This window comes from Panulirus ornatus, chromosome 17, assembly GCF_036320965.1.
Source record: "Panulirus ornatus isolate Po-2019 chromosome 17, ASM3632096v1, whole genome shotgun sequence".
NCBI lineage: Eukaryota > Metazoa > Arthropoda > Malacostraca > Decapoda > Palinuridae > Panulirus > Panulirus ornatus.
Window position 1 is genome coordinate 2,064,861 of NC_092240.1, and position 15,231 is coordinate 2,080,091.

The 15,231-nt window shown below is 44.3% G+C and overlaps 1 protein-coding gene across 1 annotated transcript; it reads right to left on the minus strand.

Annotated features, from left to right (window-relative positions):
- Nucleotides 1-11,207: 11,207 nt before the first annotated feature.
- LOC139754457 (serine/threonine-protein kinase meng-po-like) lies at nucleotides 11,208-14,361 on the minus strand. The gene is made up of 2 exons (XM_071671731.1): nucleotides 14,083-14,361; nucleotides 11,208-13,894 (listed from the first exon to the last, which is right to left on the minus strand). Exons 1-2 carry the CDS (start codon nucleotides 14,144-14,146, stop codon nucleotides 12,759-12,761), a joined length of 1,200 nt encoding a protein of 399 aa, XP_071527832.1. The 5' UTR covers nucleotides 14,147-14,361; the 3' UTR covers nucleotides 11,208-12,758.
- Between the last annotated feature and the right edge of the window lie 870 nt (nucleotides 14,362-15,231).

Sequence of the window (15,231 nt, forward strand, 5' to 3'; positions counted from 1 at the left end):
TTTTTTTATGATTTATAATACACAATACAGTAATGATTATATCTAATGGTCAGACAATACACTAACATAAAATAGATATTGTGATTATTGTAAATAATGTAGTTTAAAGTATCTATATTTACCGGGTGTGTTTCATAGATGAATTTGTAGTGAATTTGAATTACAAACCATTTACAAACAGCTTTCCTAAGTTCTTTTATCCTGTGTCACTGTCATATACTTTCTGCTACCAACTGATGAATCACTGATTGAAGCATCAAAGTTAAACTTAAACAAAAATCTTTAAGCTTTTCCTTGTTCTAACGAATATCTAACACTGATTCTTCACCTCATATTCACCACATTTGTTGGCAGCCGATACACCATACTTTAGCGTCTCAACTTTGGTTTTAAGACAACAACAAAAATTCACTTGCTTTCTTTCACACCACCGTCACAGGGGGCCATGGTTGCTTCGTTGTTCCCTTGTATCCTTGTAATACAAAAACAAACACTGACATAAAAGCAAAACATGCGCAGTACTGACGATGTTGTTGTCACCTAGATTTGAAAAGGACACCTGCAGTCTGCTAATGTCCATTTCAGTGCGGACTCCATTCTCGGTATGAGGGCACAGCTTCCCTTGTTTCCGAAGTCTGTTGAAGCTAGTTCCGTTAAATCGAGATTTTACTGTATCACTAGGAAAATAGTCACGATAAAAAGTAGAGAATTATGTAGTATGCTATGACAAGTAATAAGGGTAAACCAATCTTCATCTTTGCTGTGCAAGAGAAAACTTATCTCAAAACCTTAGGGACGATGGTACGAGCTTCGAGCACAACGATACGACCCTTAGGCACGACGTCACATGCCTTCAGTACGACAATACGAGCTTTGGGCACGACGGTATGATGAGTCTTGAGGACAAAGATAACAGCCTTGGGCACGACGGTAACCATCCTTGGGTCATAAACGACCAGACCTCTCACGGAACCCTTGATGCTTAGGTCAAAGTTTACGTCATCATACCCAAAGGTCGTACCATCGTGGTCATATGGTCTTATCATTATGCTCAGTGGATTGAGGATTTGATCTGGAGAGCCTGTGTAAGATAAGACACTCAGGTGATATCAAGGTGTCGAGGACTTCAGTAACTGATGCTACAAGATCCAACACCTGGTGCAGGAAGTATCATGCCCTTTAAAACACTATGGATATGTCCAGCCAGTAAAGGTGAGCGCCCACAACGACCAGGCTGGCGGGTTTGGATTCATTTCCAACCCCGGGCGGGACACTATCGAACGTCTGTGCCATTTGAAAAGACCCAACGATATTTAAAGTGTTATATGACTTCCCGGTAGAGCAGGTCAGTGCACAAATGATATAAGTATGAAGCTGACTAGATGATGAATTATTTAATAGTCACTTATTCGTAAGGTCACATAATAGTGAGGAATTGTGTGTAGAAATAGAATATTGACATTATGTAAGAATGACAGGATGAACAAAATTACGATCTATGACGTGATATGACATGATGGAGGTAGAGAAATAATGGTATCTTACTGTCTTATGTTCCTACTGAAGCCTTATGGCCAAGTGTCTGACAGTCATGGCATTGTGAAATCGCATAACACTAAGTGATCAAGTGATAAATGCTACTACACTGAGAGCTTAAACTGAGTGTAACTGCTGCTAGATGATAGGCATCAGCTGCCAGATATCAACAGCTGCTAGTTGGTATGGTATTAACTGCCAGATGTTAACAGATGCCAGATGGTAGTATCTCCCAGATGGCATCAGCTGCTGGGAACCATGTTTGGGGAAACGTGTCAAAGACAGTAACTATGATGCTAGTAGACGGCCGATATCACTGTCATATACAAACTGACTCGTCATCTTCTCAGAACGTAATGTTTACACTAAAGGAAAGTTGTATACAAGATATATTTCTACTTGAGTCATAACTGAAATGACATTAAGTTTCGAGCTAAACCAAGATGAGTATACATGAGCACACGGTCATGTAGACTCATATTTTATATTGGTTTAACGCGAAAATAACGCCCTTACGGATATTAATAAAGTGGAACTATACTGCTTTAGATAAGAGCTTTATGTAAGTTAACATTTTAGGCACAAATAAAAACCTGCATCATACGTAGTGAAGGATTTCCCCTCACGATGACTGGAGCTAAAATAACCTCACTGTCATTTCCCCTTTGTTGCTTCCTTGTCAGTTCTTCTTTCTTGCCTCATCACCACTTGAGCTGCCTCCCCACAGTTCCTATGTTGTTGAAGTTATTCTTTTATGTCTTTTCTCCACACCTTCCTACCTCAGACTCCTCCCTATCACTGGCCTCAAAAGCTCCACCTCCACTTCTTCTCTCCACCTGGTGCACTACACTCCGCCTCAGACTCATCATCATTTATTGCTTCATCTTTAAGGCTCCTCGTAACTTGGTATCCCCTCACCCTCAGACTCATACTCACATTGTCTTACTGTCTCACCACCTCCCGTCAGTCATCCCCACACAGTGCCACCTCCCGTCAGTCATCCCCACACAGTGCCACCTCCCGTCAGTCATCCCCACACAGTGCCACCTCCCGTCAGTCATCCCCACACAGTGCCACCTCCCGTCAGTCATCCCCACACAGTGCCACCTCCCGTCAGTCATCCCCACACAGTACCACCTCCCGTCAGTCATCCCCACACAGTGCTACCTTCCGTTAGTCATCTCCACGCAGAGTCTCCTCCTCTCACATCATTTTCTACACAATTTTCGCCTCCTGTCACACTCTTCTCCAGTATGTGCTATCCCGCACACTGTATCACGACACAGTGTCGCCTCGTGTCACAGTCTTCACCAGTTCGTGTCACCTGCTCTCAGACAGTGCACCATTTAGTGTCATCTTCTTTCAGAGACTTGGCCTCTTAGTGTCACCTACTGTCAACCGCTCCCCGTGTCGCGCCCTCCTTCCACATGGCGGCGTTTCCACTACCGTCCCTCACCTCACCCTAAGTTGCCTTCTCTCGTCCGACTTTCCAATTTTTACATAAATCTTTCATTTCTTCATTCGAAGGTTTACTTTTTCCTACTGCTGATGATATCAAAGTCTCGATAGAAATATTTATGCTCACCTCAATCACCTTTTCGATTATTAAGGAGGTTAAATGAATTCAACGTGAAAGATTCATATTAAGCAGTTGACTGACTTTACTACGCGTTCAGATGAAGTGTGACTAGCAGATAATGCGGCAAACTTCGATAAGAAGAAGAAGAAGAAGAAGAAGAAGAAGAAGAAGAACAACAACAACAACAATAACAACAACAACAAAAACAACAACAGCAACAACAACAACAACAGCAACAACAACAACAACAACAACAAAAAGAAATTATGTTGGTGATGATGATGATAATAAGAAGTGGTCTGAAGGTGTCTTCATCCTGGTTGCGTCGATCATGTTCGTTGTCACTGCTGACGTAACAAGCCAGTCCTGTTGTCGGGTAAACACGTTCTGTTGCTTCTGCAACAAAAATTGATGGTAATTAACTCCTTAGAAACAAAGATACGACCATCAAGTACGACGGTACGACCTCTGAGTATGGCAGTACGACCCTTGAGTACGTCGGTATAATCCTTGGGTATGATGGTCTGCTTATCATGGGTGACCCCAATGCTTAGACACTCACGAACTGTTCTCTGGATGTACCTGATGCACAAATAATGTTCTTCAACCTTCATAAAGTAGAGTACAAGCCCCCTGACCTCTGCACACCTGACGGTGATCCAAGACGATTGTGAGAACTGTTAAAAATTTCTGATATTAATGGATCGCCTCAGCTGGTCCCCTGAACATCCGCCAATTTACGCACAGTCCCTCATTCTGATGGTTTTCCCAGTATGGCCGGGAAGATCATTACCAGATGTTCGTCGCACTAGTTACTCGGACTCATAATGTGAGGAGTGAACGCGCCTCTACTGGGAATAGAATGCCCCAGTGTTCCGTCCTTGGATGCTCTGAACAGTAGCGTTGTGGTGGTGTAACCTGACGGGTATATTTTCATCAGCTGGGTCAGCGCTTGAGGTACTGAGAATCAACGTACGCCCTCCACCTAGTGCCACACTGGCGCCCTCCTCCTGGTGTCACACAGGCACCCTGCACATGGTGCTACACAGGCACCCTGCACATGGTGCTACACAGGCACCCTGCACATGGTGCTACACAGGCACCCTTCACTTGATCCTAAGAAATCTCCTTTCTCCCCGGCTTCCCTGCACCTCACATACAACTTTTATTCCACATGGTAGTCTTGATGCAAGTCAGACTACACGTATTTGGAGATTTAGTTCTCGTACATGTGTCGACCTCAGCCACCCTTCCATTTAAAAGTGATCGTCTCTAGGTAGGGCCACATCCTGAGGTGGTGACATCACTGGTGACTGACATGACTGTATATTCGGGCTAAGCGTCGCCCAGCAGGACCTCAGCCAATGTTTCACAAAGATCGACAAGCAAGATGCGTTCGTGAGACCTGAAGAAGATGATGAAAAAGAGGCCCACAAGCTTGCTATCCTCTTGGACGCGTGGATAATGTCCACCATCAGTGCTGACTACATTAATCCAGTCCCGATGGTAGGGTAAACACTTCATATAGTCTCCTGCAGAGAAAATATGTTAATTGTTAAATCCCTGAGCATGACGGTACGGCCCTGGAGTATAACCTTTTGACCTACGGCACGACCTCTGGGTGTGATAGCCTGGAGTCATGTCATATATCATACCATTATACCCTGTGGTCGTACCATTGTGTTCGAGATCATAAGTAAATATATTCCGCTTTTTATCATGGATGACCCAAATGTTCTGACACTAACGGGGCGTCCTGAACACTCCCTCCTGACGTATGTGTAACAAATTATCCTCAAACCATCAGTAATGCAGCACAAGCGTAGTGACCTCTGCAGACCTGACGGTGATCCTAGACGAATGGTGGAGTCGTCAAGACTTTCTGATATAAATGGCTCTCCCTCATCTGGCCTCCGAGCATGTGCCACTTTATGTGCGCTCCGGCACCTGATGGCTTTCCCAGGACGGAGATAAACATCCTCATTACCAGATGTTTGGTATAGTTACATGTTAAACATCGTCATTACCAGATGTTTGGTATAGTTACATGTTAAACATCGTCATTACCAGATGTTTGGTATAGTTACATGTTAAACATCGTCATTACCAGATGTTTGGTATAGTTACATGTTAAACATCGTCATTACCAGATGTTTGGTATAGTTACATGTTAAACATCGTCATTACCAGATGTTTGGTATAGTTACATGTTAAACATCGTCATTACCAGATGTTTGGTATAGTTACATGTTAAACATCGTCATTACCAGATGTTTGGTATAGTTACATGTTAAACATCGTCATTACCAGATGTTTGGTATAGTTACATATTAAACATCGTCATTACCAGATGTTTGGTATAGCTACATATTAAACATCGTCATTACCAGATGTTTGGTATAGCTACATGTTAAACATCGTCGTTACCAGATGTTTGGTATAGCTACATGTTAAACATCGTCATTACCAGATGTTTGGTATAGCTACATGTTAAACATCGTCGTTACCAGATGTTTGGTATAGCTACATGTTAAACATCGTCATTACCAGATGTTTGGTATAGCTACATATTAAACATCGTCATTACCAGATGTTTGGTATAGCTACATGTTAAACATCGTCGTTACCAGATGTTTGGTATAGCTACATGTTAAACATCGTCCTTACCAGATGTTTGGTATAGCTACATGTTAAACATCGTCATTACCAGATGTTTGGTATAGCTACATGTTAAACATCGTCATTACCAGATGTTTGGTATAGTTACATGTTAAACATCGTCATTACCAGATGTTTGGTATAGTTACATGTTAAACATCGTCATTACCAGATGTTTGGTATAGCTACATGTTAAACATCGTCGTTACCAGATGTTTGGTATAGCTACATGTTAAACATCGTCATTACCAGATGTTTGGTATAGCTACATGTTAAACATCGTCGTTACCAGATGTTCAGTACAGTTGTCTGTGTTCATCAGGCCAGGAGTGAGGGCACCTCACTCCTGGGAATAGAGCACGACAGCGGCTCGTCCTTGGGATGGTAACTTGACGGTATATTTGCATCAGTCTGGTCAGCGCTCGAGGTACTGAGAACCAGCCGGTGCTTCATGACGTCACACTACAACGACAGACGCCACAAGAAACACTTCCCCGACACCAGCCGCCTCCATCACCACTATAACTATGTGTATCATCCACTCACATCATCACCTTCAACATCATCATCATCACCAGCATCATTCCCACCACCACCACCAACTTCTCCAGCATTATTATCTCCATCACTGTCAGCATGATCGCGACCAAAGCCACCCCCACCATCACCACCACAGCCATCCCCACCATCACCACCACAGCCACCCCCACCATCACCACCACAGCCACCTCCACCATCACCACCACTGGTGTTGTATATAACGTCAGCCAGTCCCGTGTGCGTGGCCAGGTGATGGGCTATGTTGCATGACGCCTCACTCCACACTCTGGGAAACACTTGAAAAAGTGAATCTTTTCACCAAAGTTTTCAATTACGTTAACTTAGATACTTAGATATTTTGGCGACAAAAATATCGATGAATGATGCAAATATAAATGTTTTCTCTATAGATGATACACCAATGTACTGGAACCAGTTAAGCCAAGGGTATCGTCAGCAACCGTGTGGTGTAGCTACGAACCCAACACAGATCTGAGCTGTAGCAGGTCTCGTAGTAAGGCTGACGCACCGTCTTCCAGGAGACACGCGGGTCCTCACTGTGCAAGTGTTTAGGATCTTATGTTGAAATAGAAGTATATCTACGTTGGTCCTTGTATATGTACGTACGAACAAGATAGACAGCGACTAGCGCCAGAAAAATAAATCAACGAATAGAGAGAGAGAGAGAGAGAGAGAGAGAGAGAGAGAGAGAGAGAGAGAGAGAGAGAGAGAGAGAGAGAGAGAGAGGCAAATGTGTGTATGTGTGTATGTGTGTCTGTGTCTGTCTGCGTGTCTGTGTGTGTGTGCTGTGTGTGTGTGTGTGTGTGTGTGTGTGTGTGTGTGTGTGTGTGTGTGCAGTGCATTCGTATTTGTAGATATTCGTGACTGCACACCAAAGAAGCCTCCAAAACTTTCCTGGTGCACTATATACACTACACTGTGCAGTTGGCCCAGTAATTATGAACTACAATAATACATCCATGAACGCATGAATCATTTACCGTAATACTTTGAAATAACATATCTTATTTTGAAATAACATATCTTATTTTGAAATAACATATCTTATTTTGAAATAACATATCTTATTTTGAAATAACATATCTTATTTTGAAATAACATATCTTATTTTGAAATAACATATCTTATTTTGAAATAACATATCTTATTTTGAAATAACATATCTTATTTTGAAAAGAACAATACATATATGAAGAGCTCGGTTGAGAGTAATCAACTTAGGGTAAATTGTTATGATAAGTACCGTAATGAACGATGCAATACAGACAATAGAACACATTGAGTGGGTGAGGTGGTGTTGGCCTGGGGTGAGTGTTGACTTTGGCAGGCCGAGCTGCGGCTGTCCCCGGGTCCACAACCACAAGCTAAACTTGACAGAAATAAACTCGATTCTTAAAGAGTAAACTGTTTGCACAACCTCATTGTTTGCACTAATCAGTGTTTGCAACTCTTCTCTGATCTTCCTCTCGCCAAGTGTGAAGATCTAATCGGTAAACTCTTCCATCACGACACGGGAGTTAGTTTCACTGAACACTGCAGTGACAGCTTTCTCTTGTTCACTGTTGACTCGGGCCATTTCACCATCAAAGCTTTCCTTTTTTATGTTATGGCTATATTATAAGAAATCAGATTCTATTTTGGTGAAGTTATTTGACGTTCATGATTTCAAATTATGTCAGAATTGTACAAGCCATATAGAAGGTTGGCGTGTGGAGATCTTGATCAGAGATGAGGGTATCCTGGTGAAAGGTTACATACGAAAGTTGGCTGGAAGTCAAGACATCTGTGGTCAAGAAAATTGTTTGTCTCATAAATGAAACTAAATCTCACACGTAAACGTCTCGTAAACTGATCAGGAACTCCGGTATACCATGCTCTTTGTGGAAGCTAGATCGTCCGTTGACCCTTAATCATCAAAGTAAATACTAGTAAAGATCGGAGGTTAAAGACTGTTTAATGGACATATTTATCAACATGGTCTCCTCACAACGACCGCAGAGTTCTTTGTCGGAGGCGTCATACCGGGTGGCCTCCAGCTGCCTCCGTCTCCCAGCCTGGCCTCAGTCATGACTCACACAGTTAAGATCTACTACTTTTCTCTCACGTTGGATAACGACGCAGTGCCACTTTAACTGTTCTCATCCTTCAAAGGTTCAGTTGTGGACAACGTCCTGGGGCACGCCTGAAGTCCAGGAACACAGCCCTGGTGGACAGTCCTTAACGAATCTCCTGAGTGCTCATGTCGAGACTGAGGCTTCGGCACAGCTTCGATCAAGTGCGTCCCTGGAGTTCCTCTGGAAGAGGGAAAGTCGAAAGTAGGAATGGAATATCAAAGTGTCGCTGTGTGAGGAAAGGTGGTGTCATAACGGTCCATCCTCGCGTGGCTGGTTTCCATAAAGTTTGTATAGGGAAACAACGGTCAATCTAATTCAGGGTTTCTTTTTATATAAAACTCGGTCTCTCTCTCTCTCTCTCTCTCTCTCTCTCTCTCTCTCTCTCTCTCTCTCTCTCTCTCTCTCTCTCTCTCTCTCTCTCTCTCTCTCTCTCTCTCTCTCTCTCTCGTTTGCATCAATCACCACCATGTTTTCACCTTCAGCATCATCAATAAAAAACTTTTCTTAGGATAACAACATATGGAACTCCCGTGTTGACCATCATCAAAGGCAGGCTTAGTGACATCAACAGCCTTTGCCTGACAGGCGCCATACACCTCCCTTATGTTTCCTTTTCTTTCGTTTTCTCGGAAGCATTTCCTCCTTTTTCACCCTCCCTTAACATCCCCTGTGATATATCTCCCATCATACCCAGGGCGCCAGTGGTCGCTGCTGCTAAGAGAGCGCACGTCTGGTTCTTAACCACAACCTCCTGACGAAACTTAGGCGTACGGCTAAATATATTTGGAAGAGCAGTTTAAAAGGTAAGTGGGTCAGAGATGGCACGGGGTGAGTCTGTTGATTGTGTTGGCTTGCCATCACGGCGGTCTCAACCACCTCACCCGGCTCCTGAGATGGTTGCAGACGTGTCGAGCCGTTAATGACAGTCCTTTCATCTTGTTCTCAATATTTTTTCTTCTCTGAATCATTACCAAAAGCGCTTCAAACTCCTACAATAACTGTGAGTAGTAAAGCTACGTGGAACTACATAAGTACATAATCCTGTACTTGAAATACGACAATAGCGCCGCTGAAAACTTATATCCATGGCAGAAGATGCAACAGTAAGATCACATTGGTTGATAACCTCGCAACAAGCCAGCGGGGTTATGGTGGCGCCAGACGACTTATGGTTCTGAGGGCAACTTTCCCTGAGCTGCTGACATCATGGGCCACCGGTTCTCAGTACTCCGAGCGTTGACCCAATGGCTGTAAATATACTGCGCCCTGCTTTTCTTCTTTTTTTTCGCTACGCCTTCTCTTACTATAACCGAGGAGATCACTGACGGGATTTTTTTTCCGGTAGCTGCCAGGTGGATGACGAGGCCAATAAACAGAGGAGGAAGCAGCCGCCCGACAAGTGGAAGCTCTGGCAAGAGTAATGTTTACAACGGCGGAAGGTGAGTGGCCGCTGGGTCGCCTCACAGGAAAAATAAATATGCTTCCTAATGTTGTCGACATAAAGAAAACGTTAATGCACTGGAGAGTCAAGGACCTAATCAGTAAACTAATATTCTTTTTATAAGATGGCAGACATGAGCGGGTGAAGTTTCTGCCCCAGTTGATGTATGATATAACCAATGAAAACATATCAAGGATTATTAACGACCCGTGACCAGTTCCGGGTGTTTACCCTGACGTCTGTTCCTGCGGGACGTCTAGGATGAGACAGTCCTGCCCACACAGTCTGACAAAGACCCTTCATGATTTCTGTAATCCTTTTGCGCTACCGCTCACAGTATGAGCTTGTGTTGCATAATCCTCCAGCTGCTGACAGCGACACAGATCAAATAGGACGTGTAGGGCTGGGCGGGGTGCTGAGGAGGTCAGTACTGTGAGGTAGAGAAGTTCATACTCGCAGGTTAAGATATCGTTGGCGTAGTAACCAAGCAACGGGATGCTGGGGCTGACGTATGAGGAGGAAAAGGTTGATGAGGAAAATGAAGAAGTCATGGAAGGTCTGGGAAGGTCTGGGGAGACGGTGGAATCATGGGGAGGACACAGAAATGAATCTGGGGTGATGAGTATCTGGCACAGGAGAGGAGACTTAGGGAGTTGACGAGACGCAGTGTGTGGCAGCAAAAGGCACAGCGAAGAGAGTGTTGGGAAATGATGCTGGAATCTGAGGAAATTCGAGTAATACAGACTGGGAAAACGACAAGAAATATAATGACAAAGTATATGATAGTCAGCTAAGAATCGACTCTTTTATCTAGAAAACGTGTAAACATCGTTGATCGACTCAGTCAGTTATATAAGGTTTAGTCTACCTCTCACTCAAGGTCAGTTTTCTAAAATCATTTCAACATTAAACATCGTCAGTGCACAATTCTCAAGATCTTTAGACACTTATCAATCGACAGTTTTGCAATGATAAACACCTTCCTTGTTACAATGTGTCCTCTTGCTACCCTACTTCCCTTGCAGCTCTACCTTCCTTACGACCCTGCATCTCTTACGACCCTGCGTCTCTAACGACCCTGCGTCCCTTACGACCCTGCATCCCTAATGACTCTGCTTCCCTTACAAACCTGCTTCCCAAAAGACACTCCCTCCCTTACGACCCTAATTCCCTAACGACACTATTTCCCGTAGGACCATGCCTCCCTCACGACCATGTTTCCCCACGTCACTGCTTCCCTTACAATACAGTTGTGCTGAGTTTGGTATACAATGCGGCCAGTGTTTGGCCGAGAAAAAGGAGAATGATCATCTCTGAGTCTTGTTTGGTTTTATTTTGAAAAGCCAACATATGATAAGGATGTTATGTACTACACGACATCATATGACATATACTACGCAACAACATATGATACAGATGTTATATACTACAGGACATCATATAGCCGAAATGGTATATCCTACAAGACATCATGTAACTCAGATGATATATCTCACTGGACATCATATGATCCAGATGGTACATACTAGGGGTCATCATATGACATATGGTATATCCTACAGAGACTTACACCTAACTTTAGAGAAATCATCTCTTTTAATCACACCACACTGTCACTCATCATCATATTGTATATGTATGGGGGGAGTGGTGCAAAGTTTCACCCCAACCTGTCCTGCCCCAGCCGGTCTTGCCTTGCCCCACATTGCCCTGTCTTGCCCACCAAATCACTCATGAAACATCACCATATTTGGATGTTTTTTGGGATCCTAATCCCTGTCGCTTCAGTGAATAATTTCTATAAACAACTGAAGGGAAAATATGATCTATACACAACACCTTCAATGCTCATATTTCTGGATAGTTTGATGAATGGAAATCCACATAAAGAATAGAGCAAGGAGTCCATTAAACCTATTCCAAATTATCTTTCGCAAACCCTTTACATCAAATCAGGAGATCCAACACCGAGTAGATCCAACACCGTGTGTGAGGATGTGAGCACAGACGGTGCCCACTCACAGTGATCCTCCTCCTCCTTGGGAAGTCTTACTCGACCCCATCAGTAACGTAGAATCTGGGATGTTATAACTTACGTTCTGTGTTAAAATGTACAGGAGAGGTTTGAGATAAATAGAAAGAAACAGTTTTTTCTTTAACTGAGAATAAAAAATGGGATGTAGAAGTTAAGAAGATAACTACAAGATATACTTTACTTCCAACGTGTGGATGAATATTACAAGTACAAGCACCTCATAACCTGCTTGGCCAGAAATAGGCATCTGGCAGAAGTCAAGACCTCAAGCAGGTTAGGTGGCTACACAGTTCTAAACTAACATAGATATGATATGTAATGGATTATGTACATAGGTCCCTATGATTCTGGTCACTTGAATCCTCTAGACTACACAGCCAGACTTGGGTCTCAGCTGGGAGGTAGGGACGTGTATAAATATACAAAGTCAAGTATGAAAATATTCTCCTTAAGGAATGTCTTCATTATTTACAAACAATGCTGACTAATGTCTTCCTAGTGGAGCGAGAGCCAAGCAAAACAAAGTAGAAAAACAAAATCAGATATGGAAATGATGTGCGTTTCACTCATAATCTCTTTCCTCATAAAACAAAATCAAAATCCTATACGTCATACATGACAACTTTCTTCTATCATAAAGATAAATTCAACACTGACAACTTCGGAACTATGTAAACTTATATAATACTGTACAGCACACATGCAGAAATGAGCCACAGACGGGGCGGGATGCCCCTGAATGCTGAATATCACAGATAACACGGCCTATGACGCTTGCTGGGTGAGGCCAAGTGTGTACTCCGTCGCAGAAGTATCACGGGTCACTTGGAAGAATTACTGTAAGCTCAAGAAGGATGAGCTGCTCTCCACGCTGATCTTACGGTCCGACATGACCTCAGCATCCCCATCGAAGGAGAATCTGACTCGTCTTCTGTTTTCTTTCTGAGGCTGAGGTTCTGGATGGTGAAGTTCAGAACGCAGAAGCTCAAACAGCTTTTTCTCAGCTCGGGTGATAAGCGAATGTGTGCTTTCCGACAGGATTCTCGATAACTTGTCATCGACCATCATGCCAAAAGAATTATTTTCGTTTACCAGCCAAGTATCAGACAGATACTTGTATGCTTCCCTCACACCGACGCGCTTCTTCGGCTTGGGTTCTAGCAGTCGTCGCAGGAGGCGAAGAAGGCGCGGAGTGAAGCACTTGAAGCGTGGTGGCATCTTAGTGGTCTTGCGCTTGAGCCAGGCCACCCAAGACTTGTAGTGGCGGTCTGTGATGTCGGCTGAAGACCAGGGATAAGACCCCGTCAGGCACACGAAGATAAGGATACCAAGCTGCCAGGCGTCCTGGGCACTGTGGACATAGTAGCCCTCGTTGTACACGGCCAGGCTCACCTCTGGTGGCGCCCAAGGTGACCGAACCTTCAACTTTTTCACGAAGGCTCCGACCCGCTCAGTGTTGCCGAAGTCGCCCAACTTGACCTGAGACATTTCTGAATCATAAAGGAAGATATTTTCTAAGCAGACATCACGATGAACGAGTTCATTATTGTGTGTAAACTCCAAGGCCTGAGCAATCTGTTCCACCACACATTTGGCACGCATTTCTCCGATACCTCCTCTTTTGACGAACTTTGATAAATCGCCGACTGGAGCGAGTTCCTGTGTGAACACGTAACAGGTACTGGCCTCAAAAGCTTCGTCAAAACATTTGACAATATTAGGATGAGAACTGAGGTGGTAGTTGTAGCAGAACTCGCGGAGGAAGTCAGCCTTCTTAGTGGTCTCTTTGTGAACGCACTTCAGAACGACGTTTCCGCCAGTCTGGAGGCGTCTGGCGACGTACACTTTGACACTGGTGTTCTCTGCCAGAAGCTGCACGTCGGAGAACTGGAGGCCCACCTCCAGCCTCGGCAGTTCGAGTGACTTCATGCTAGCCAGGCTGGTTCTTCTGCTGCTGCTGTCGGCCATCTCTGTATAAGAAGGAAAACATTAATCTTGCTTTATCATAACGTAGGAAAGTTGGTAGCCTTGTTACGCTACTTGATTAGTGTCTATCTGGAGTTGCAGGTCCAAATCATGTAACACAGGTCGCTACGTTCCTAACAATTTACTAGTAAAGTATGATTTAACTGGAATAGGTCTAAGACAAGGTACTTACGTGGTACAGGTGGCTGGAGAGCCGTGGGTTTGAAACTATTGGTCAGAATCCTCAGTGATGGCATGCGAAGCTGCGCGAAGTACCTCACAAGATGAAAGCTTGTAATGTCACTGGTTGTACGCGAGATGTACACTTTCAGTCAACAGTTATGAGATCCTGCACTATCACTGGCGATCACCGCTGTAAGTCCAAGTTTGAGGCACGGGCGACTGTGTTCACTCAGCTCCTGAAGATGGAGTGTCGTGTGTGTGTCTCGAGGAAGGCCGGGATCAGTCTGCTGGCTTGCCGTCCACTTCCCGCGGTTTTATACCCGTGTGTGCGACGTCATCCGTGAGTTTTGTTTACCCCGTAACACAGTCGAATCACCGGTTTGCCTCGATTCCCCCACCCCCACCCCCCACTTCGCCCCGCCGCCTTCGTACTGAAAATACGTCTCGTCAACGTTGTTGTTAAACCCATTACGTAGACTGACGATATAGCGAAGTCCTTCGATTCTAGAAAAGCTTCAAGATTTCCTCTGGCTCATATTGTTCTTGTGTTTATAAACTGAATTTCCCTTACATGGATGTCTGGTTTTGTTACATAATTAACGACTATCTGTTATTCATGATTTCGTACTTTGCAGCGTTTGCTATACAACGCTAAACAAACAGAACGAAGATAGTTGAAGTTAGACGAGAAGATACGAGTGTAAATAATAGTTGCCCCTCAGAGGCACCAGTGCTGTGTGACCGATCTGGTGCCAGAGATGTTGGGTTCCTGGTAAAGTGGCACCACTGCTCTCTCTCTCTCTCTCTCTCTCTCTCTCTCTCTCTCTCTCTCTCTCTCTCTCTCTCTCTCTCTCTCTCTCTCTCTCTCTCTCTCTCTCTCTCTCTCCCACGGTAACTGTCGATGATCGCACAGTTAGAGGGAAGTAGCGACCAGCGTAGCCAAAACAGACTTTGGTGAACAGCGTCGCGACAGACCACCGGACTGGCCTTGTGTGGAGACCATGATGAAGGTCTTACATGTAAACAAGGCGCCAGACGACCCGGCGAAAAGAGAGCTATAGTCTGCAGGATGATCCAGTAACCCGAGGCCTGCACCTCCTGCAGGATGATCCAGTAACCCGGACCTGCACCTCTTGCAGGATGATCTAGTAACCCGGAC